General features: G+C 45.8%; 2 protein-coding genes and 1 pseudogene across 2 annotated transcripts; 2 read left to right on the top strand and 1 right to left on the bottom strand.

Annotated features, from left to right (window-relative positions):
* Nucleotides 1–62: 62 nt before the first annotated feature.
* On the top strand, nt 63–8863 carry LOC137915566 (metal transporter CNNM1-like). Its single transcript, XM_068758767.1, has 10 exons — nt 63–1509; nt 3659–3802; nt 4655–4795; nt 4964–5133; nt 5257–5356; nt 6143–6291; nt 6765–7008; nt 7967–8071; nt 8364–8465; nt 8784–8863. The coding sequence occupies exons 1-10, from the start codon at nt 69–71 to the stop codon at nt 8861–8863; spliced, it is 2676 nt and encodes an 891-aa protein (XP_068614868.1). The 5' UTR covers nt 63–68.
* A 2916-nt stretch (nt 8864–11779) lies between these two features.
* On the bottom strand, nt 11780–13970 carry LOC137915573 (aspartate aminotransferase, cytoplasmic-like). Its single transcript, XM_068758773.1, has 7 exons — nt 13862–13970; nt 13477–13658; nt 13064–13187; nt 12762–12874; nt 12565–12669; nt 12191–12329; nt 11780–11919 (listed from the first exon to the last, which is right to left on the bottom strand). The coding sequence occupies exons 1-7, from the start codon at nt 13968–13970 to the stop codon at nt 11780–11782; spliced, it is 912 nt and encodes a 303-aa protein (XP_068614874.1).
* A 6398-nt stretch (nt 13971–20368) lies between these two features.
* Nucleotides 20369–22491, top strand: LOC137915576 (homeobox protein Nkx-2.5-like; annotated as a pseudogene).
* The last annotated feature ends 346 nt before the right edge of the window (nt 22492–22837 follow it).

The raw sequence follows: 22837 nt of genomic DNA, 5'->3' as shown, positions 1-22837 counted from the left end.
GGTCCATCAATCTCGTCGCATCACGTGACCCAAATTCTCCCACGTCTTTCGGCGGTTCATTCAGCACGATGGCTGCGGATGCTGCGGATGCTCCCCGCTGCATCCTGCATCCGCGCCGGTTCCCTCTCCTCCTCCTCCTCGCCGCCGCCCTCTCCTCTCTGCCGACCCCGACGACGGCAGCGCTGCTCGGCGTCCGACCAGAGGACACCCAGAGCGGCGACCTGTCCGTGCAGGACGGGATTCTGAGAGCGACCGAGGGGACTCGCTTCGTCCTGAGGGTTTATTACCCCGCATCGCGATCGATGGACAGCGTGAACGTCAGCGGCAGACCCGGCGGCGCGCCTGCCGCTCCGTGGATCGCGTTTCTGGAGGAACCAGGCGGGGAGAGCCGGGACGGGGAAAAGCGGCTTCAGTCCGGCGGCAATTCGTGCGAAGAGGAGAGTGCCCGCAGTTCCGACGTGGAGCTGCTGGGTTCTTACAGATCCACCTCCAGTCAGAATTCAGTTTTGATGGAACTATTCGCCAAAGATCTCCGCAGAGGCGAGGCGATGAAATATTACTCCATGTGCGTCTTCGATGGCGTGAAGTGGGAGCATTTCAGCACCAGAGACTTCTGGCTGGCGGTGGTGGAGAGACCTCCAGGGGCGGACGTTTGGCTCCAGGCGGGCGTGTCGGTGCTCTTGCTGGGGCTGTCTGCGCTCTGCAGCGGCTTGAACATCAGCATGCTGGCGCTGGACCCCGTGGAGCTGCGCGTCCTGCAAAACAGCGGCACGGAAAAGGAGCAGAAATACGCGCGAAAAATCGAGTCAGTGCGTAAACATGGAAACTACATACTATGTACTGTGGTGCTGGGCAACGTGCTCACAAATACATGTTTCGTTGTGTGGATGTGTCAGATTTTAGGAATGACTGCCCTGTCCACCGCCTCGTGTGCCATGGGGATATTCTTTATTGGCGAAATTTTACCTCACTCTGTAGCGTCCCGGCACAGCCTCGCAATCGCCTCCAAGACCCTCTGTGCGACCCGTCTGCTGATGCTAGTGTTTTTTCCCATCGCCTACCCGGTCTCCAAGATCCTGGACATCCTGCTTCGCCAAGAGATCAGCAACTTCTACACCAGAGAGAAGCTCGTGGCCATGCTGCGCGTCACGGACCCCTACCACGACTTGGTCAAAGAGGAGCTCAATATCATCCAAGGAGCCCTGGAGTTGAGGACCAAGACCGTGGAGGACGTGCTGACCCCGCTGTCAGACTGCTACATGCTGTCCTCAGACGCCACGCTGGACTTTTGTACCATGTCAGACGTGATGCAGAGCGGGTTCACCCGGATCCCGGTCTACGAGAATGAGCGAGCCAGCATCGTGGACATCCTGTTTGTCAAAGACTTGGCTTTCGTGGATCCAGACGATTGCACCCCTCTGAAAACAATCACTCAGTTTTACAAGCGTCCAATGCACTGCGTGTTCAACGACACCAAGCTGGATGTGATGCTGGAGGAATTTAAGAGAGGTAACATGTAACTTAAGTATACAGCTACCAAATGAAAAACGAGCGTGGAATGTTTGTGGCGCCATATGTGTGTCCGGGCAGTCTGGAGGGTTGCCTCCTACAGCAGCTAAATGTGTTTCAGTGTATGCATCAAGCTTTTGCCTCACAGTGGGTGCACCAGTAAAGCCCCAGGATCCCCAGACCCGCCAGACACATGTGGAAACTGATATAGTGTCACAGTTAGTGGTGCAGCCAGAGGTTAAAGGCCATGCATGGACCCAAATGGGGTTATTTTTAATAATCTATGTACTAAAACTCACTTTCAAAATGGAACTTTTTCCACCTCCTTGCTTGTTCTACTTGTATATATCAATTAATATCTGCAATTCAATGTCCTGTTAACAAACAGAATTTGCAGAAGTGGAGACATCTGGCTTCACTGGAGGAGCAGAAGGTCCAGATCTGTGCCTGTTCCCATAATATGTGATATTTATCCAGGTGGAGGTTCAGGTGAAGTTCGCTTTTGGATAGTTTCCGTTCACTTAATTGTCAGCCCGTGGTGCCTTTTAAGCTCTTGCTCTCTGTAAGGTCATCGCCACGCAAAGCCTGCAGAGCAGCCATGAAAAATTCAGCTGCAACCTTTCCCTGCTCTTTCGCCTCCTTCCGACTTTGCTCTCATGGATTAAGAGCTCCTGCTGTTCAGGAAGCCTGTCTGGAAGCTGTCAGCGTCTCTCGCTGAGATGGATGAGGGGCTGGGGTGAGGTGTCACCAGTAATGTCAGAAGTGAAATTGAGACTGCAGATATTGGAAAAATGAGCCAAAAAGAAACATCTTTGACATTTCATGAAGTTACGCTTTGATGACAGAAAGATCTAAAGAGCTAAATAAACCATGATGTAAAATTTTAATTTATTAGGATGCTATTGGGTTGTTTTTACATGAAAGATGTTGAAGAAATTGTTCGTCCTATACATGTGGGCAGTAGAAGAAGAAAAAAAAATCATAAAGTAATGTACAAGTACAAAAACAAAATCATTACGAATAGAATTCGATTTTTTTTTGTTACTTTAAACACACGAAACAATGCACAAAATAACCATCACAGTTTCTATAATCTAATCTGTTAAAAGTCTGCCTTCTATAGTACTAACTGTAACGTTTGCAGAAAAAGCACACGCACACATAATGCACAATCATATGCAGAGATATTATTCATGACCCACAACAGCACATACTGGACTGGAGGAGCCTTGAAACGAGTGGAGCGGAACGATTTGCTAAAGGGACTTCTATGATAGGCCTGGTCTCGCTTCAGGCGTGCACGTCCATGTGTGTGAGTCCACTAAGTCTGTGTCGCATGCTGCCAGAGAATTATATAACATACGAATGATGTAATGCGGTGCCCAAAAAGCATCGGCGGCCGATGGCCGAATCCACCTCCGACTCACCTGAGTTCTTCAGACAAGCCGACCTGAGCGCTGAGTGCGACCTGCGAAGGCGGCGGTGGCGGCCCGTCAGTCAATCAGGATTTCTTTCTTGTTGCAGTGGATTAAAACATTTTATCTCTTTGACCCCCCCCCCCCCCCCCCCCCCCCCCCACACACACACACACACACACACACACACATACTAAATCGGCCCATCTGATTTTTTTTTTTAATGAGGCTGGAGACTATTTATACGTTCCGGTTCTCAAATCTTTGTTCTGGTGACATCACAAATTAGATAACCTATTTTTGACATGGTGCTGTAGTGACCTGTGTCATTGTGTCTGGCAGGCGTTTACGTCTAACCAAACGTTGTCAGTGGGGGCTTCTGGGTCTGCTCGTGTGAAAAGTGTGTGTGTGTGTGTGTGTGTGTGTGTAGGTGTGTGTGTGTGTGTGTGTGTTCACAGCAGCATGTGCGGTTTCGTTGGCAGATGTAGACATCCTGAGACTAATCTCAGTGTGTACTAAGGGTCAAGTCTTCTAACCTGTCAAAGCGACTCCAGACCCCCCCCCCCCAACATCCACAGTTGGCGCTTGAATGCTGATTTTCTTCTTGACTGCACAGATCCAGTTGGAGGCTGTTGACTCATGGTATTTTTAGCCCGTGCTGTTCTCTCTCCGCCCTTTGCGTGAACACTTTATAACATCAGCCCGCTACCCTTGCTCTTTTCTGGTGAATGCAGGCAAGTCTCACCTGGCTGTGGTGCAGAGGGTGAACAGCGAGGGGGAGGGAGACCCATTCTATGAAGTGATGGGCATCGTCACCTTGGAGGATGTCATAGAGGAGATCATCAAGTCTGAGATTGTGGATGAGACAGACCTGTATAGTACGTACGCTATAGAATCACACTAATAATGACTGTCTGTATGACTGACTCTATGAATGCATGCAGCTGTCGTCTCTGATGGAGTTTGTGCAGCTCCGTGGTCCCCAGCATCGCTGGACAGTACTCGATCCAACATATATTTAAGGGTGTAATAAGTCACATTTAATTGCACATGGTATTTCCCTCTCTTCTACCCTTATTTCCCATTAAACTATTGATCCGACCTTTCTCCAGCTGCTCACAGCTCCCTGCTGCTGTGTCATTACATAATGTGAAATAAATGGCCCTCTTATAATCAACATAATCTGCTCATCGTGACTTGGCAGGAAAGGCATTTCATGTCAATGCTAATCTTTTTGCTAACCAAATTCTACTTATTTGCATGCCAATGTTAGGGCAAAAATATTTTTTTCTTTTAATCACAGAACTGAACATAAAAGTTTGGTACAATTTCAATTACACGTGTGATATAATCTGTGTCGAGGATGCGTACGTGTGGGTGTATTAGAGTGCCTTATTGTCTGTGTATGCACATCCACACCAACATAGAGGTGCATTTGCAGCACATAAATCCATGTATTAATCAGTGTCTTTTTCACACAGCACTGGATTATCTCTTGACACCTGCAGCTGCAGATAAATGTGCTACAGGAAATGATATCTGTGATTCTGTAATAATTGCATGCATCTCATTAAGCTACAGCACATCAATTAATGAATGTAGTGCATGAAGTCTAAAACATTTTCACATGTGAAACAATGAGTCTGTCAAAAGGTAACACCTTATCAAAGAATATTCTAATGTGAAATCTGCCCTGTCCAAGACATTTTTTAATCTGCGTGTATTCGTAGCGGATAATCGAAATAAGAGGCGAGTATCCAACCATGAGAGGAAGCTGCAGGATTTCTCCATCTTCAAACTGGCAGAAAACGAGCTGAAGGTGAAGATCTCGCCTCAGCTGCTGCTCGCAACGCACCGCTTCTTGGCCACAGGTATCGCCGTAGTAGTGTGTAGTACTGTGTAGTACTGTGCGTAGGTCGTCTGTGGGTGGACGCAGTGAACCTTCACATAAACCTAGTTTAAAACGCAGGGACGATGGTGTCCTTTCACTGACTCACCTCGCTGTGTTGTCTGGGTGTCTATATTCATCTATCCCACAGAGGTGGAGCCCTTCAGACCTTGTCACCTGTCGGAGAAGATCTTACTGCGTGTCATCAAGCATCCCAGCGTCGTGCAGGAACTCAAGTTCAATCCAAGGAGGAAGCTATCTCCTCAACACTACCTCTTCCAGAGGAACAAGCCCGTTGACTACTTTGTCCTCATCCTGCAGGTAAAACACAAACCCTGCTCAGATATACACAAGTGAATAATTAGAATGAAGATCATTGAAGCCGAGAAATAACGCTCGATTTATCTGCATATTTCTAATGCATGTAAATGGCTGACATTGCAGGGGCGGGTGGAGGTGGAGATAGGACGAGAGGCTCTCCGCTTTGAAAACGGTGCATTTTCCTATTATGGCACGCCAGCCCTCATCCCACCCCTGCCCATTAGTAAGTAGACGCACACATGAAGCCATGCTGTTTGATTTTTTTAGGGTGATAATGAGGAGTTCAGTGTTGAATATCCTCAATTTACCGCAGTGCTTGTTGTGAACCTGCTGAAACAGGTGTCTTTAAAGTGTCAGCCTGCAGCAGCAGCAGCCGTGGGAAGACAGTAATTAAAAAAGAAGTGATTTCAGAGAATTTCCCAGTGGAAGGACTCGACCTTGGCAGGATTAGATGAAATCCGGCTAAGACTGCAGAGCAAGCAGAAACCCCCTCTCTCTATCTCTCTCTCCCTCACACACACACACACACACACTCTTTCTCTCTCTTATTTTTCTTGTGGTTGTTGTTTGTGCGTCTTTCATATATGATTTATTTATTAGCTTAGGTGCTGAATGCAATCAGAAAACATTTCTTGAGACACTACTGGGTTTAGACTTTTTTTTTTTTTTTTTTACGTTTCCTAATCAAGTGCAGAAGCAATAACATTTTGACAGGTGCCTCTAAGTCAAGCTGCAATATAATAAAATACAAATCCCTTAGCATTAATGAAGCGCTTAATGTGTTATTAGAAGGGAGTTGTGGGATTGATTTACTTTTAATGTAGACATTCAGTTCGGATGTGCTCAATAGCTAAATTAAGTTTGGAGGTTTTCATAGGAGACAAACATTTGGTTACATGGTCTTTTCATATTTTCTGATATTTGACCCCATATGATAACATATCTATGTTTACATGTACGATATATAAACAACTAAAAGCATGTTTCTTTTTTCTCGTATGCGGTCCAGGTCAGAGGTACAGTTCCCGGGGCAGCGGTCTGAACCAATCAGATTTACTCCTGAGTGGAGGCAGCGTGGGCCAGCTCGCCGCTGGAGGAGGAGCGCTCTACTTACCCGACTACTCAGTCCGGCAGCTCACAGATCTGCAGATCATCAAGGTTACAAAGTGAAATACCTACACACAGCACAGATATATATGGGGGGGGGGGGGCATTATTATAAACTAAACATCATTTCCTACCCACTGAAAAAAAAAAAAAAAGATTCCTCCATTTAAAATAATAATTTTAATTAAATTTTCTCTGAGGCAATGTTTGCTATTTCCTAATCCCTGATTCTGACGGAACGCAGGCTTCCTGCCTGCCGCTCTCCTCGCCGTGCACTTACACACTTCCTGTAATCACTGGGATAATTGAGCTCAATTTCAACCATAACTATTTTGGAGTTAATTGTCGAATGCAGTGTTTTACTTCACCTCTCCTTCACCTTCTCTGCATTCCATCTGTCTCCCCATCTATGTGTGTTTTAGGCATGAAGGCAGCTCTTTACACACGCACGCACATGCACACGCACACACACACACACACACGCACAACACTCATGGTAACGCTTTCTTCCCACGCCCACACAGATCACCAGGAGCCACTACCAGAACGCCATAACAGCCACCAGGATGGACATTTCCCCTCAAACACCTGATCCAGTGGATCCCGACTCAAAGGGGAGGCCTCCAGTCCCAGAGGCCCGATCGCACAGCATCGCCCTCCCCCTCACCCACGCACACACCCGGCTGGGGTTAGCACGCCTCGCTCACCTCCATCCACACGGCGTCCTTCGCAACACCTCCCAGCTCAATGAAAGAAACCGCATTGTTCGTAAGTATGCGCTATGTTATGTATGATCGCCGTGACAGCGCAGTTTCATTACCTGGATGGTCAGACGGTGGCATCTCTTCTCCAGCCCCTCTAAAATACATCTGTTTCTTTACCCTCATCCTTAAGCTTCGCTCAGAGACGTGAATACTCTGCACTCTGTTATTTAGATTTTGTTCTGATACTGACGATGATTCTGCTCTTGCACTGGTTGATATCGCAACAAATCCATTCAATGAAGATGTTCAGTGGACCAGGAGCGAGTTCTTTTGAGGGGGAAGAAAGAGGAGTTTCAAAGGAACAAACATTGTTTGAGTGCTCAGCAGGCAAAGAGCCCAAAGCCTGTCTGACAGCAGCCCATTCTCAAATGGGACTGCCTTATCTCTCCCTCCTGTCTTCCTCCTCCTCCTCCTCCTCCTCATCTGTCTATAGATGATGAATTGGACACTGGCTAATCAGTGGCAACTTATAAATTCATGATGATCTGGAGGTCCAATGGCAATGAATTCTTTATATATTTTTTAAAACATAGAATTCACTATAAGTATTATTTTTGATTTGTAAAGACTAAAAACACACACAATGCGACTCACTCATAAAACTGGTGCAAATATGACATCAGCCAATCTGTACTGGTTTCCAGGCTTAAAGGATTTCCTCCCACACCAGCTGTCTTGTGCCGCGTGTAACGTGCCAAAAAAAAAAATCCCCACACAGATGCGTCCGTCGGTCTGGTTATACGTCACGTCACACAGATTGCACCAACAAAATCACCTCTTCTGGCTGTAGCTCATCTTCACATGGAGTTTAAGCAGCACACTTTGAGTCATTCATTTATTCATCACCATTTTATTTTTAATTGGACCTTAAAATGCACTAACCAATAACAAAATGCTGTCCTTACAGGCAGGAGCTGCCGTCATCCAGCTTCGGACTGATTGGTCATATTCTTTCTCCACAGGCAGCAAATCTGATGGACAGAGGAGTCCCAGTGATACAGTGTTCCTCCGCATGGATGAAATTCCCTACATCCACGAGGACCGACCAGAGAATTATGGCGAGGAAGGTTAGCGTTGCTTCATGCATCCCGAAAGCTGCCTCAGGAATACTGGATCGTTCATTTCTTATCGCTCAGTTATGGAAAACTGCATGGAAATCATTTCAAGAAAGAATTCTGATGAGAAAGGTTATATTTGAACCAGTGCTGTGTGGTTTAAGAAAGCATGTTTCTCTTTTATTAAAGAGGACAGTCTAGTAACGTAATTTACATCTTTGTTATTTACATATCGCTGCAGGCTAAGGGATTCATTCGGCCCTCCTACTCCCCTCCCCGTCGTCTTTTATACTTCCTCCTCCAGATGCGCCTGCAGAGTCTCAGCCGTCCACCTCTCCCTTCATCAGCTCCGTGTCTCTGTCCGGCTCCGAGGAGAACATCGGGAAGAAGCTGCTGCGTAAACTGAGTGAGTTAGTCATTTGTCATAAACACCGATGCGACAGCACAACCACACATCGTTGTCAGACGTGAGCAAACTCTTCCGTGAGACATAGAAACGGGCGCCGGGCGTATCTTAGCAACCGGTGCTGTGTTTGGTCCCACGCGGCAACCTACTCTTTGCTGCAGAGCGCATTCTCCAGATGCAGCTGTCCCTGCTGGCTCAGAGAACGCAGGGAGCAACAGCTGTGCCACTCAGTAGGGCGGATGCTATTTCAGCGTGAGATGAGTCAGTGGACGTTTGATGCAAAGGTAACTACTATTAACTTACCTCCTTGCGTTCTAGGCAACAAGAGGAGAAAAAAGTCTCAAGACGGAGAAAAGAGCCCGGAGGAAGGTTCAGAGCAGCTGCCAGTGACGAGCTAGCACAGCGACACTGAGGAAGAGCGGGCGACACACACACAGCTTCTTCCCCTTTGCCTGCTTTGTCTCAACCACACAACTACCCCTTCATAGTCCCTCCACGCCCAGACTGACTGACCCACTCGTGTATTGTCGTCACCACTTATACTCAGGTCCCCACTGGAACACGTCGCCCCACCTTTGCCTGACATCCCACTTCTAAAGTGGGGACAGCTATGGAAAAAAATGTTTTGATTGACATAATTTATCCAGCCATACGAGGATTTCTGCAGGATTTTGTGACGAACGTTCCTCGTGGTACTTGGTTTTTTTTTTCATAGTAGAGCGAACCATCATTCTGAAAGAGCAGCTCACCCTAAAGTAAAAGAAACATTCATTTTGTTCCTGTTCTGCAGTGCTGTTCATCCCCTCGTATCATTTTGAGTTGTAGATCGCAGCTGTAGAGATGCGTGCGTATCTCAAATATAGATGGGACTTCACTGATGATGGGGCTAAAAGCATCCAGAATAATATTCCAGACCTGTTCCCATAGCATAATACAAAAGCATGCATTTGTCCATGGACTGCTGGCTAGCTAGCAAAGCATGCTAAATGTATAGTTCATGTTCCACCAAGCAAGAGCATCGCTTCACGAGTAGAAGCACAACCCACCTCTCTTGATTATTTTGCTGTTGGGAGGTTCCACTATATATTTTTTTGCAAAGCGGCAGGAAGTTCCATTATGTTTGAGAGAAGGCAGAAATCTCTGCAGCCGATTTCTCCAGAACCCTCAACCTGAAACCAAAAAAAACCAGTAGGAGGGAAATACGCATCTTTGATTGGAGGGTGAACTATTAACATTTAGTTAGGGCATTCAAGCAGGGGCTTTGAACAATGAACAATGTTGTTGGATTATATCTGAGCCAAAACCATCCGACACATTTGCTGTCAGCTCAGGCCTCCAGAGCACAAAAAGCACAATTGTTGTGAAAGAAGCCATGAATTATTTCGCCACTTGAATGGCTACTTATTGCACACACCGACCACCCAGCAAGTCCAACACAAAGATGCTTGCGCAAGAGACAAATATCATAATTTCACAAGTGATTTTTCTTTTTTTACCAAAAGTGATTTGAAGAAGGCACCATAAAAGTCACCTCACACAACCAAACACAGTAAATACTACCTGGATTACCCATAGTTTAATTTTATTTCCCTTAAAAAAAAAAACACTAGCCTGATATTTGATTACATTTAGTATAACAAGTAGAAGCAAACATTCCATTGCATCAATATCAGCCTCTTTTCTATGTACAGTCCATCGCTCAGTGTCTGTCACTTTAGCCGGATACACCGATTAAAAATAAGCTAGGGGTTTTGAGCGATTCGGGATTCAAGCTGATATTTTATGCACTCTTGAGGAAGATTATTTCCTACATGCATGTTAGTTTATGCTGCCTTTCCTGCAGAACCGTCCTCTGTAGAGAGCCTCGTGTTTCCATGTGCATGCTTAGGCAGAGGGATGCATGAGTAGGATCATACTGCTTTATCGTAAACGTCTCTTGCAGAGGTGCGGACTGGACCTGCACTGGAATTTAAAGGGACTGTAGATTTTCAAACAAACCAGCAGCCTGAGTTACTTTTAACTGCTAAAGTTGAGGAACAATGAATATGAATAGGAAAGGAACAAGGTGGCTACAGAAATGACCTGCAGTCATCGTCCACTAGAGATGGAGGTGGAGGCTGCAGAACGCTGCGCACTGATGGAACACTTTAAGCCATTTCTCTGGAAATCAAATGGTGCAACAATAAATCCGATTCACCACCTGGCTGCAGTCCAGGCTGGACTCGGCTGGCGTGTTTTGTGACAGAAACGCCGAACAAGATGTGTGAGAGGAAAGCAATACGACGCACGCCGACCTCAAGCCTCCACCGGCAGTTTGTTTGGGATTTAAAAGGCAAAGTTACATTTTGTAATTTGATGATTACAAAAGTTATTTAAAGATATTATCAGACAAGCAAGATGTTCTGCACGAGAGATAATTAATAAATTTATCAATCTGTTATTTGTCTACCGTTTTGTTTTTACTATTTATATTGGCTGAGATTAAGCTATTACATTCTATTCATCTGGTTCTTCACTTCATTCTATTTGTAAAGGCATCATGAATCATGAAATATCAACATATTGAACAATGAACATTGTGATGTTTAGAGATCTTTATTAGTGTGCTTGGGTCATTCTAAAACATTGCTGTAACACCTCAGTGATCCAATAGTAAACTGGCTGATCGATGCGGTCTCAATGCAACGTTCATCAAATAGATACACAATCCTCACAACTTTGAGCATGTGTTGGAACGGCTCAGTTCCATTTGTGCAGATCAAAGGTTTCGTCATGTGTAGAAGACGGAAGACGGGATCAATAACACAAGTAAAAATATCTTGGTCTTCATCTTCATTTAGCATCAAGGGTGATTCCGTCATGATGTAGTTGGTGAACATGTTGCTGTTTTTAGGTTGATAATGACTCAAACCCACCTTATTAGTGAGTTTTTCATAATATGGGACCTTTAAATACTGGAGCCAGCGCTGCTGAGGTATTTATAGCATTCACCCATAAACCAATCCTCTCAAAGTTCCTTCAGGAAGTAAACGGTTATTGTAAAGTATGTCATGTCAGAACAAATATTGGTACAAGTACCAGACCACCATGACGAAAAGAGACAAACTATGAACATCATTAGTTACGGATGGGGTTTCCGCTCATCTTTGTGGCTAGCCCTATAGCTTAGAACCAGACACTGAAATCGGAGGGGGGAACAGGGTCAGCACGCCAAGTGCACGTTTAGAGGGACTCCTTCATTGTGATTGCTCCCGGAATTCCACAAGCTGCTTCCCCCAGGAGGAATCACAGAGGATCATGGGTAGCGTAGTCATCTAGTGGAAATTTGTGACGGCCTCGTAGATGGACTCAGCCACGTAATCGATGTTCTTGGAGGTCAGGCCGCACATGTTGATGCGACCATTGGCCAGTAAATAGATGCATTTCTCCTTCACCATGTATTCCACTTGTTTGGCTGAAGGAAATGCAGAAGTGACCTTTTTTTTTCTACATGTTATCACTGTGATCAAATCTAGATTGTGAGAGAAACAAAACCTGTGGTATTCGGAGCTACTGAAAGTAAATGCAGGATTGATTTAATTTTTATTGTCATTCTGACCATTGCCTTAAGTTTATTCGCATTTTTTCATTATACATTTTCCCCTGCGATGTTCAGCATAATTGCAGCCACTGGCGTTGTTAAATATAGCGCTTCCTCTTTCTGTGCATCCGTTTTTTGTACTCACGGGTGAGGCCTGTGAAGCTGAACATGCCGCGCTGCTCCGTGATGTGGTTCCAGGTCCCCGGTGTTCCCAGAGCTTGGAGCTTAGCGCTCAGCTGAGCCCTCATCAGCATCACCCTGTCAGCCATCGTCTTCACGTTGCCCTTCCTGGAGCCAAAGACAGTGAAAGAGTAACTCCAGATTATTCACATGCACCAGGAAAGCATTTCCAGCCGTTTTTTTGTCAGAGTATTTTTGCACTTTCCATTCAGCGAAGAGCTCCGGTGAGTTCAGAGTGGTGGCGACAATGTGTGTCGCAATGGATAAATCAAAAACGCAACTACGTACAAGGCCCAATGTGTCGGCTTGCATTGGTGCGAATGCGTCTGCGCTACATACCATCATTATTGCAGCGATTTCCCTCCATTGCTCCTGTGTGGGATCTGTGCCCGTTGGATTATGGGCACATGCATGCAGAATAAAGATGGAGCGCTCTGGACAGCTCTGTGGGAAGACAAAGAGACAAACAAGCAGAGTTCACGCCTGACGGAAAATCACTGATGACATGAGCATATCCGTCCGTCATATCTGCTAACCTCCAAGTCACCGAGGAAACCACCCAGATCAAGGCCCCGCCTCTCTGCGTCCCAGTACTTGTAAGGCCGGATATCCTCAAAGCCAGCGTGAATGAAAAGGCCGCTGTGATTTGCTGGAACAGTAAATGTTTTAGCGCTTCGAGTTCAGATTTCAGCTAGATAAAAAGGAACTGATAAGAATCCAGATCACTGAAATACTGAAGTCAACAGTTACACAATAGTACTGTCTGGACGATAGTACAGGGATGAGAAGCAAAAGTTCATTTACGCTGTTTACTGTGTGTGTGTGTGTGTGTGTGTACCCCAGGTTGGTGCAGACACATAGACCGGTGTTTTAGTGTTGTTCTTTCCATTGTGGAAACGGCGGAGAAACTCTGCACCCATTTTCAAAGCACCTGTACCACCTAGGCACTGCACGGCCCCCACCTGGCGGTCCCAGAGAAGTCAGTGACCGCATGAACGCAGGATACACCAGAAGTGATGGAAACATTCGGAAGATTGCCCCGGCTTAATGAGGTATTTAATGTCAACTAATACAACAGCAAACAAGTAAGTCCTCAAACCCGTTCTCTCTGCGATCCGGAGCAAATAAAACTGTGCAAAGTTCTGCGTCTCCAATGTTTTAACCCCCTCGACTTCGCCTCCCGTGGCGATTGGGTTCATTTGAACTCTTACACGCCACAATAGGCACATCACCGTCTACTACTACACACACCCTGTTCTCCTGGATGGCAGGGCTGTCGTCTCCCAGGGCGATCTTGGAGGCTGACGATCTGAACTCAGGCAGGCCCAGGACGGGCAGGTACTCGTGGTTTAGCTCGTCATCTTGCACCATGATCTTTTCCACCTTTTTTACCACTGGAAGAATCCATGGCTGGCATTCCTCTGTACGGTACGCTGCAAGGGACGAGGTGAGAGGAGCAGGCATGCTAAACCAGGCGGAAATTTAACGGGATACAACAAAAACATCTGGAACGTTAAACCCACACACAGTGATCCCTGGCCTCCTGATAATCTCCTCCAGCACATTTACCAAATCGTGTAAACACTCAGTAAAACTTGATTCGTTTCCTAATCCCGACTCGCAAAAACAAACTTACCTCCCACGCTGAGGTTCACCTTTTTGGGAGATGTGTCGTTGATAAAATCTTCATTTAGTTGGAAGACAGCGATAGGCTCTGCGTGGGGGACCTCGCAAAACACAGACATCATGGCTCGAGTACGAGACACGCGTGAGGCTTACACGCTCCAGTTTCACAGTCTGACACCTTCAACAGGTGTCTGTTTGGGGAGTGGGAGATTTACCAATCCCGAGCCAAGGTGACACCGGCATGACCCGCCCTCCTCGGGCTATGATTGGCCCTTTGATGAACACAATTCCTGAGCTGCAGTACAAAATAGAGCCACGAGGTGGCGCCACGGCCACGCTAAAGCTTTCAACAGGCGCACTGACAGGAACCTGGTATGCCCTCTATTAATAGATGGGGGGGGGGGGGGGGGGGCATGGAGTATCAGATTAAGTAACAAGATGTGGCCCTAACAAGAAGATCTGTTTGAGACAGCAAGGTGGAACATTTTATTGTAAATGTCACCTTGAGTCCAAACTCTACAGACTCGCATTCTACTGCATACAATATAAGTAGAAGGCTTTCCGTCTGTCCTTGGCAGAGCTGTGGTATAAACACACCATCTCCTCTATGCTCTCCCCACAGCTGTCTCTGAAAGCTGAAGTGGTTGATAAACGAGGGCCATCAGCCTGCCCCCCCCCCCCCCTCCCTCAGCAAGCGTTTCAGCCTGACTGGGGCCCTATTACGTCTATCTATGTCCAGTATTATACTGTAAGTGTTTTCTGTATGAGAACTCCAAGTTAAAGCTGTACTAATACATGTTTTTATGCTAATACTGGGTCAAATGACTGCATTGCAATGACAGAGAAATACATTAAGCATCATTCCGTTCTGTAGATCCCTGCAGCTGTACGTTGTGTTATAGCATGTTTCAGCTCATCATCACCAGGAGAACAGAAAACTTCAAACGGATACCACTTCTGCAGACTTTTACATTTTATTTTTATAGAATATAGATCTTGTGGTGCACCGTTTTTATTTTATTTTATTTTTTATGGTAAAAGACAATTAAATATAAATTATGCTTGCAGTGGATACAAAATTTATTCATTTTTAATAAGCTAATGAGAGGCTGTGGCTTTTTATGTTGATGAATAATAATGGGGGTCAGCTTCATGAATTAAAGAAGCTTCAGCAAACAAGTGTAGTTTTAAATTGTTGTATACCCAAAAACGTTATTTCTGATCATATCAACCGGGCTCTATAAACTTATAATTATGTATACATTACAAGTGGAGCAGATATCTTAATACCATTTATCACAATGAATGCTGCAGGTTCTATTTTACCCTCCAGATTTTCACTTTCTTAATAGGAACTGGAACTGGAAACACCCCCTCCCCCCCACTCATCTCCTTCCTTCACTTTGACAGGAGATGTTTTCATTCTTTCCAACCAGGTGAGGGTGTCTCTTACGTTAGTTATCAACTGTCAGCTCTGCAATTATGGGATTTGAGCTCTGAGATTAAGGCTCAGGGGGCCCCGGCCAGGGTTCGGTTTGTCGGCCCCGGAGAGGCCCCCGGGACAACGGTCTTGGGCTGTGATGTGAGTTGAGTCAGAGAAAGGCGTGACAGGAGTAGCCTCTGGCGAGCGTGTCACTTCCAAATCAATGAGTTAGTCAGCCAAACAATCAAAAGGCCCTCTTTGTGCTTTCTTGACTTGGATTTGTCGAAACATTTATTTTGGCACGTATCCGTGTAAAGCAAATACAACCAAAAAAAAATAACAATGGTGGTGCCAACTATAGCTTGTATTAACTAGTGTTTTCTTTTGCATGCAGGTTAACATTGTTGCCACAGTAACACAAAGGTGCACATTCAGACACAAGTCACATTCCAGCTGTGGCAACACAAACAGGAGCGTGTGCACACACACACACACACACACACACACACCGTGGCACATTCCACGGGGGGCGTTGCTCGCACGTTGCGATGGCCCCTGCGTCTCTGGGTCAGAGCGCTGTGGTGAGTGACCAACTTCTTAGCTTCCCGCCTTGTTTGTTTTCCAGAGACAGTGTCATCAATTCTCTAACAAGAGACTAGACACAGCAACAACACAGAGAACAGGACCTCCCTGTGAAGTCCAGCGACTGATGGAGCGTGCACGCAACAACACACACATCAGTGCTATGTGTGTGTGTGTGTGTGTGTGTGTGTGTGGGGGCTCCATTTAATATCATAACTTGAAATAGTTTTTGTGTGTGTGTGTGTGTGAATCCAAACGTTTGCTCTCTCCTTATGGCACACCTGACAAAAGGCAGGCTTAAGACATGAGAACCTGCGTGAACAACAATTCTTCTGCGGGTGACAGAAGCAGCTCAACGTGTTCCTCAACAAAATCCAAATGACACCATGATGATACGATAAATAGTCTGCAGGATGCTGAATTCCCCACGCCTCCCCTCCCTTGAGCTGTGACGACATTGAATGTCACATTCTCAACGGATTTGTTTCCGCAGCTGAAAGGAACGCAAGGGAGAAAAAGTATCAAACTTCTTCCCTCCGTTGCCCAAGAGAGATTCGGACAAAAAATCTCTCGCACAAACTTCAGGAATTATACGACATGAACACATTTTTTTTCCAATTCTTTCCTTGCATATGATTCTGAGGCTGATACGTTCATATGTCTGCAATAATACAGATTCATTCAGTTAGCCGCTTAGCTTAGAGCAAAAGCTGGTAACCTAGCAACACAACATGTTTGCACCTGATTGTATTTGTGTATTATACTGATTTTACAGAACATACATCTTCTGATCCAACCCCACCCCTCCCCACATATTAATTAATATTTAATTATAGCCAGCATACTTTTTTATCTTAGGAGTGAAGTACTTTGAAAAAAAGAGCAATGAACATGTTCTTTCTTGCTCAAGACAGTTTAACTGAACATAACACTTCTGAACTATGATTTGACTTTGATCCTTATTTTTGAGAGCATCTGTAAATGCGTTTATCGCTCGATATAGCCTTTACTCTATAAGTCTGGGTGGGACCTCAAACACGAGGTCCGCAGCGTTACTCTGAATTGATTGATGTTGTCTTTTTGGCCAGCTCCGGCTCTGTAGACTCAAGGTTTACACAAAAATGCACGCAAAGAAACAAAGACAGGAAGTGGAAACCCAAGTCTGAATTTATACCGACTGCTTACTTTTTTGTCCGTCGATTATAGAAGGACCGGAACTGCCACAAAATTATAAGAGTTGAGAAACCTGATGATCGGCTGACGCCGGTGACGATGTTGATAAAAAAAAAAATCATCCACATAAGGAGATCTTGAATCATGGAATCTGAAAATGTTATATTCCAATGAACTCAGTGGACGTCCCAATGTCCCTTAAACAACCCGTCACTTTGATGCAGATACCACCGTGGCTGCTGGAGCGACAGAAGCGTTTTCTCTCAAGGATGTTTACCTCTCAAAGCAATGATGCACGCATAGTTTTATTTCTCAGCAACTTTCCCAAGCGAGCTGCAGCCTGAGCGAGTTCTTGAACCCCCCCCCCCCCTCCCTTCCGTGCCCGTAACAAGATGAACTTGATTTAACCTTTGATATTTGTAATATTTTTTAACCCGCTGCGGGGATTGTTTAAGGCTCAGCATCCTACTGCTGTGCCTTTATCTGCACGGCCCCTGCAGCGGGGGGGAGGATAAGCATATTTAGATTGCGTGTTTCCTCCCATCTACATTCCCAACACCGTAGATCACGGACATTACAGCGCTTACATCCCCTGTTAGCACTCATATATACAAACACGCACCTGCTGGGGCAAGGCCGTCTGGTAGAGAATTACAGCAGGCTAATTTATGAGTCCCAAGAGAGGGCAAAGGGTAAGGGACCCAGACTGGCCTGACCTCACTTCCTCCATTCAAACTCTCCAAGTTGGGCCCTTGAAGCACGGACCAGGATTTTGGTTCTCAGCCCCATCGCCGTCCTGCAGTCTTCCAAACAAGCTACGTGATTTGTAACAAGCTCTGAGGGAGTTGAAACAGGCGAGGAAGCTTTTAGCATAGCTTTCAATTTTTTGTTTTTTTGTTTTGCGTCAAATATTTGGGACTTTTGGAGATTGAAATCCGTCCTTCGGTCTTGCATCTGCCCCCCCCCCCATTTCCTCCAGTGAGAAGGCGCTGTCATCCGTCACTCTGGGGCACAATAGCAACTCTTGGACCCTACGCTACTGACACCATCACACGGGCTGCTGATAAGACGCACCTTCCTGCATCCCCCCGGAGAGTTGAACCATTATGAGACACAACAGCCCTTTGGTCCTCTGCCATTCTGACAGATGGCCGTGGAATGAAGGAAAGAGCATTGTGAGCTACATGAGGCCAAATACACACTGAGAGCTTGATTCAAGGCCTCAAGGGGGAAATGAACCCACTTTTTAGTCACGTTTAGTGCACACACACACACACACTTTTACACACTTTACTTGCAGCGGATGAGACTAAACTCTGATCTGATTAATGCAGTCTCAAGGGGACTTTCAGCCCTACTTCTCTGAGCGGACTGATACCCGGATGCGTCCGTGAACCTGCCACCCTGCGGAGGAGTAGGCGCTGCTTCAACAGGTTAGTCTGCTCTGCCAGTGAAACGGAGAGGAGAGGGCGAACAAGAAGTAACACGCTCTGCGCTGCCTTGGCAACAAGCCCACCAACTCCAAGAAGAAGTTAAAGCAAGAGGCCTGGCTGACCTCTGCACAGGTGGACAGTGAAGTTTTAGCGTTCTCCCAGCGTGCAGGATTCAGAACTCTGCTGCCCTGGCCTGACCTTGCGCGGCTTAACGCGGTGAAGATGATGTATCGTAGAACCGCTGCAGCACCTACAGCTCCTTGACTCCCTCTCTCTGGGGGGGACTGGGTTTTGTTACAGACAGGAAACAGACTCTTCCGGTCCTTAAACACGCGTCTTTTGCTTGGACGCTTTTCGGTCGTCGGTGGCACGCGAGGCTCACGGGTGATGGTCAGTGAAGCGTGGGCGTGGGCGCACGTGTTTACCGCCGAAATGTTGATTAAGACTTTCAGATTCATCCAGCCAGGACAGAATTATCTGAAAATAATAAACAGTGTTATTACAGTGTTATAACAATAGATATAGTGATTTAAGCATTGTGTTCCCTCATTTGTATTTACTATAGTTTTTATTATAATACGTTTTGCGCGTAAAACACAATAATAATAATAATTAGACATCATATTTGTTTATGCTTCAATTAATTTGTAGTTGAATCACCAAAAAAAGTAAACAAGATCTCTTCATATACTCCATGTCTTACAACCATAAATTCCACCCACTCCCGTAAAATCGTCCCGTGAAACGTAACCGGCAGCCACCCAAAGTCTGCATTAAACTCGTGCGTGTTTTCTCTGCACACCGACATCCATTATAAGTCGCTCTTTACTCTGCCTAAATGGCCCATCTGAGAGACAGAGATCTCTGGAAGAGCGCAAGACGCGGCGCTAATGTAAACAGCGCCTTGTTGATGGCGAGCGGATGAGATTGCGTCGGCGTGGCCCTTCTTTTCTTTCCACGCAGTTGAGCAGCAAATGGGCCTTCAGACTCTGGCGCCTGTCCTGGGCCGCAGATAGGGGGACCGGGAGAGGGTGTCCCGTTTCAGCACGTTAGAAGACAAGTAAGAAACTAAGGATTCACACAATGTGAATAAAATAATTTAAAAGGAAAACTGTCAATTGTCATTAACATAATTATTATTATTACTAATAAAAAAAATACATAAAAGCGTTATTAGATATTTACGTTGCTTATTGTTCATTTGACATGAAACTGAATGTGTGTGTGTGTGTGTGTTTTCTTCTTCATCACAGGCTATATTTTCATAAACGCTGGACAAATAAATATGAAAGCAGTTCATATATTCTCCAAGCCTCCTTTGGTTGCCATGTTTTATCTCATTTCCCACAGACCTGGTATCTTATCCATGGATTGCCGAGACAGGAAACGGGAGATATGCCTAATCTTAAACCCGCCGTAGTGATGATGGGGGGGGGGGGGGGGGGGAATAATAAATGTTGTTCCGGTTGCTGGATGAAATCGAATATACCGCTTAAGGTGTTGCTCCAATTAAATGGCTTTGCTGCGTAAAAATTATTCTTTATCAAAATTACAACTATTTTACTTTTGCCTAATAATGAACAAGATTAAAAAAAATAACTTAAAACTGCCATAAACTGGCTGAGGGCAGTTATTGTTGATATCACTTCATAAATTGGGCGTCGATGAGATACACTTATGAGAGAAAGAGAGAGAGAGAGAGAGAGAGAGAGAGAGAGAGAGAGAGAGAGGTTGACTCCATCACTCCCTCCCCCGCTTTAGACGTCACAGAAAGGGAGAGGACAGCATCTTGGCCGACCCAAATCCTTCTCTTGATAATGCTTTCAGCCAACCAAGCAGGATCGATCTCTCTCTCTCTCTCTCCTCTCCGTGCACGCCAGCCAAACGAAGGGGGTGCCACAGCTGAATGAACGCGCTGAGCGCGCCTCGTCGGTCTCCATGTAAAGCAAGCAGCTCAAGATTACGCACGGGGAATCTTTTTTACGCGCTACCCGGGGACGAATCGGTCCACTTTGCGCCTTGCTGATATATTTGTGGGTTTACAATGCTTCCCAGCCCGCTCATAACTTCTTCCACCACGCCCTTTTCTGTGAAGGATATTCTCAGATTAGAGTTGCAGCAACAATCTCAGCAGCAGCTCCAGTTGATCTCCTGCAGCCTCGATCTCTCTGGCGCGCTCGCACCGTCCGGAGCTTATTCGCCGCCCTCCTGTATGTTAGCCGGCAGGGATAGTCCGAGTCCCATCAGCTCCGGCGCGTCGGAGACCGGGGAGAGGATGTCGTACCTGAGCGCGATGACGGCGCAGGACAGACCACCGGAGTCCGATCTACCGGCCGAGATGTTTGGCCATTCGGCGCAGAACCATTCAGCAGAACTCCGACTGGAGGCGGAGCAAGACGACCTGCAGGACAGCAGTGAGTATAAATATATATACAAATATGTTCAACCGGGTCTATTTGTTCCGGTTTGAATATAATGACGAAGATCACAAAGCAGAATCTGTACTGTGTAAAACATCTGAATAGATTTAAAGACATCTAAACTGGTATTAAAATATATTTCTGATGAAATAATTACCGTGAATGATTCATTTATAAATGACAATTAAACCTTCATTAATGAGGACGTTCCACTGGAATGAACTTCTCCAATTATTTACGCCTTTAATTGCTCGTTTTTACCCCGTGATTGGATTATTAATTGTTGCCGTCACTATATCGCAATAATCTCGGATGATGAACGCACACGAAAATAAAATAATATTTCTACATATTCAGTCAATGTTAGCTGCAGACTCCTGCACGTTCATGCGGGTTGTCTGCCCCTTTTTTTAATGCATTTTGAACTGTGCGTAAATACAAAATAAAAATGACATGAGCAACGTAACAGATTTTACATGACGGACTAAATTCACGTGCATTAATTATGAGAATTTAACGGAAATAATAAGAAAATTCGTGTTCGCATTCGAGTTTATTATACAAAAAAATGTCAACAATTGCTTAAATCGTTTGAAATTCAAGATAAAGTGACCACGAATCAATATATCTTCCTCGTTTTGCTCGTTAAACAGTTCTTTGAAGAAAATTCTCGTTAGCAAAGAATTAAATACTTCACAATATTTGCTAATGTAAATGTCACTTCATTTTGAAATAATTGCATGTTTTGTCAATAGCTAATTTTTTTTTTTTTTTAAGTCCATGGCGGGGGAAGCAAAAGGGATTTTACTACAGCTCATTTATACTATGTGGAAAATCGTTTTAGCGCAAGACTTCGTTTGAAATTTAATTAGAAAGCAAATCAATATTAATGTTCATAAAATATACTTATACGTAACGACCAAATCTTGTTTTAGTTGTCCTGCCTGTAAGTTAAATCTCCTCCTCCTCCTCCTCAGAGAGCTGCGGCGTGTTGCGCGCTGACTGTGAGGACCCCGACCCGGAGAAAGCAGCCACCAAGCAGCAGAGGACCAGGAGGAAACCCCGCGTCCTCTTCTCCCAGGCGCAGGTGTTCGAGCTGGAACGCCGCTTCAAGCAGCAGCGCTACCTGTCCGCCCCGGAGAGAGAGCACCTGGCGAGCTCCCTAAAGCTCACCTCCACGCAAGTCAAGATCTGGTTCCAGAACAGGAGGTACAAATGCAAGAGGCAGCGGCAAGACAAAAGTCTGGAGATGGCGGGCCATCACCAGCACCACCCGCCACCGCCACCACCCAGGAGGGTGGCGGTGCCGGTGCTGGTCCGGGACGGGAGGCCGTGTCTAACGGGATCTCAGAACTATAACGCTGCTTACGCAGTCGGGTCTCCAAATCCGTACAGCTACAACGGCTATCCGGCCTACAGCTACAACAACGCGATGTACACAAACACGTACTCCTGCACGTACTCGAGTTTACCTGCGCTGCCGCCGAGCAACACCGCCGCCAATGCTTTGATGAACATGAACTTAGGAAACCTTGGCACCAGTCAGGCGCACCAAGGACCAGTGGTCACACCTTGCCAAGGAGCTCTGCAGGGCATCCGTGCGTGGTAGCGGAGTTTACGCACAGCTATAGAGGAGAGACTTGTGCCTGAATGGAGGAGCGTGTCATCATCCTGGAACTATAGGGGACAGGCCGACGATGAAAGCCGCCGAAACGGCGCTGTTTACTTTGATTGATGAAAGTTATAGTCGAAGACGGCGCGCGTCACGTGGATCAAAATGGATATTGTGCGACAAAAATAAAGATAAACTTCGCCGACATTTAACCTGCAACAATAAAATGACAATATCCGGCTAAATAAAACGACGCGGTAAAACATTTAGATTTGTTTCTTTCAACAGTCTGATTTGTTTGAACGCGTTTTGCCTGATTGATCCGTTTTTATGATATGAAAAT

The sequence above is a fragment of the Brachionichthys hirsutus genome, unplaced genomic scaffold (genome assembly GCF_040956055.1).
Source record: "Brachionichthys hirsutus isolate HB-005 unplaced genomic scaffold, CSIRO-AGI_Bhir_v1 contig_819, whole genome shotgun sequence".
Classification (NCBI taxonomy): Eukaryota; Metazoa; Chordata; class Actinopteri; order Lophiiformes; family Brachionichthyidae; genus Brachionichthys; species Brachionichthys hirsutus.
This window is presented reverse-complemented; position numbering and strand designations above follow the sequence as displayed.

What these genes read in the sequence shown, in the direction of transcription:
- LOC137915566 (XM_068758767.1), top strand. Translation starts at nt 69, where the DNA reads ATGGCTGCGGATGCTGCGGATGCTCCCCGCTGCATCCTGCATCCGCGC. An exon ending in GCTGGAGGAATTTAAGAGAG is followed by an intron (nt 1,510 to 3,658) that starts GTAACATGTAAC and finishes TGGTGAATGCAG; the next exon opens with GCAAGTCTCACCTGGCTGTG. An exon ending in CAGATCTGCAGATCATCAAG is followed by an intron (nt 6,292 to 6,764) that starts GTTACAAAGTGA and finishes ACGCCCACACAG; the next exon opens with ATCACCAGGAGCCACTACCA.
- LOC137915573 (XM_068758773.1), bottom strand. Translation starts at nt 13,970, where the DNA reads ATGTCTGTGTTTTGCGAGGTCCCCCACGCAGAGCCTATCGCTGTCTTC. An exon ending in GGTGAACCTCAGCGTGGGAG is followed by an intron (nt 13,659 to 13,861) that starts GTAAGTTTGTTT and finishes CGTCCCTTGCAG; the next exon opens with CGTACCGTACAGAGGAATGC. An exon ending in AAATCGCTGCAATAATGATG is followed by an intron (nt 12,330 to 12,564) that starts GTATGTAGCGCA and finishes GGCTCCAGGAAG; the next exon opens with GGCAACGTGAAGACGATGGC.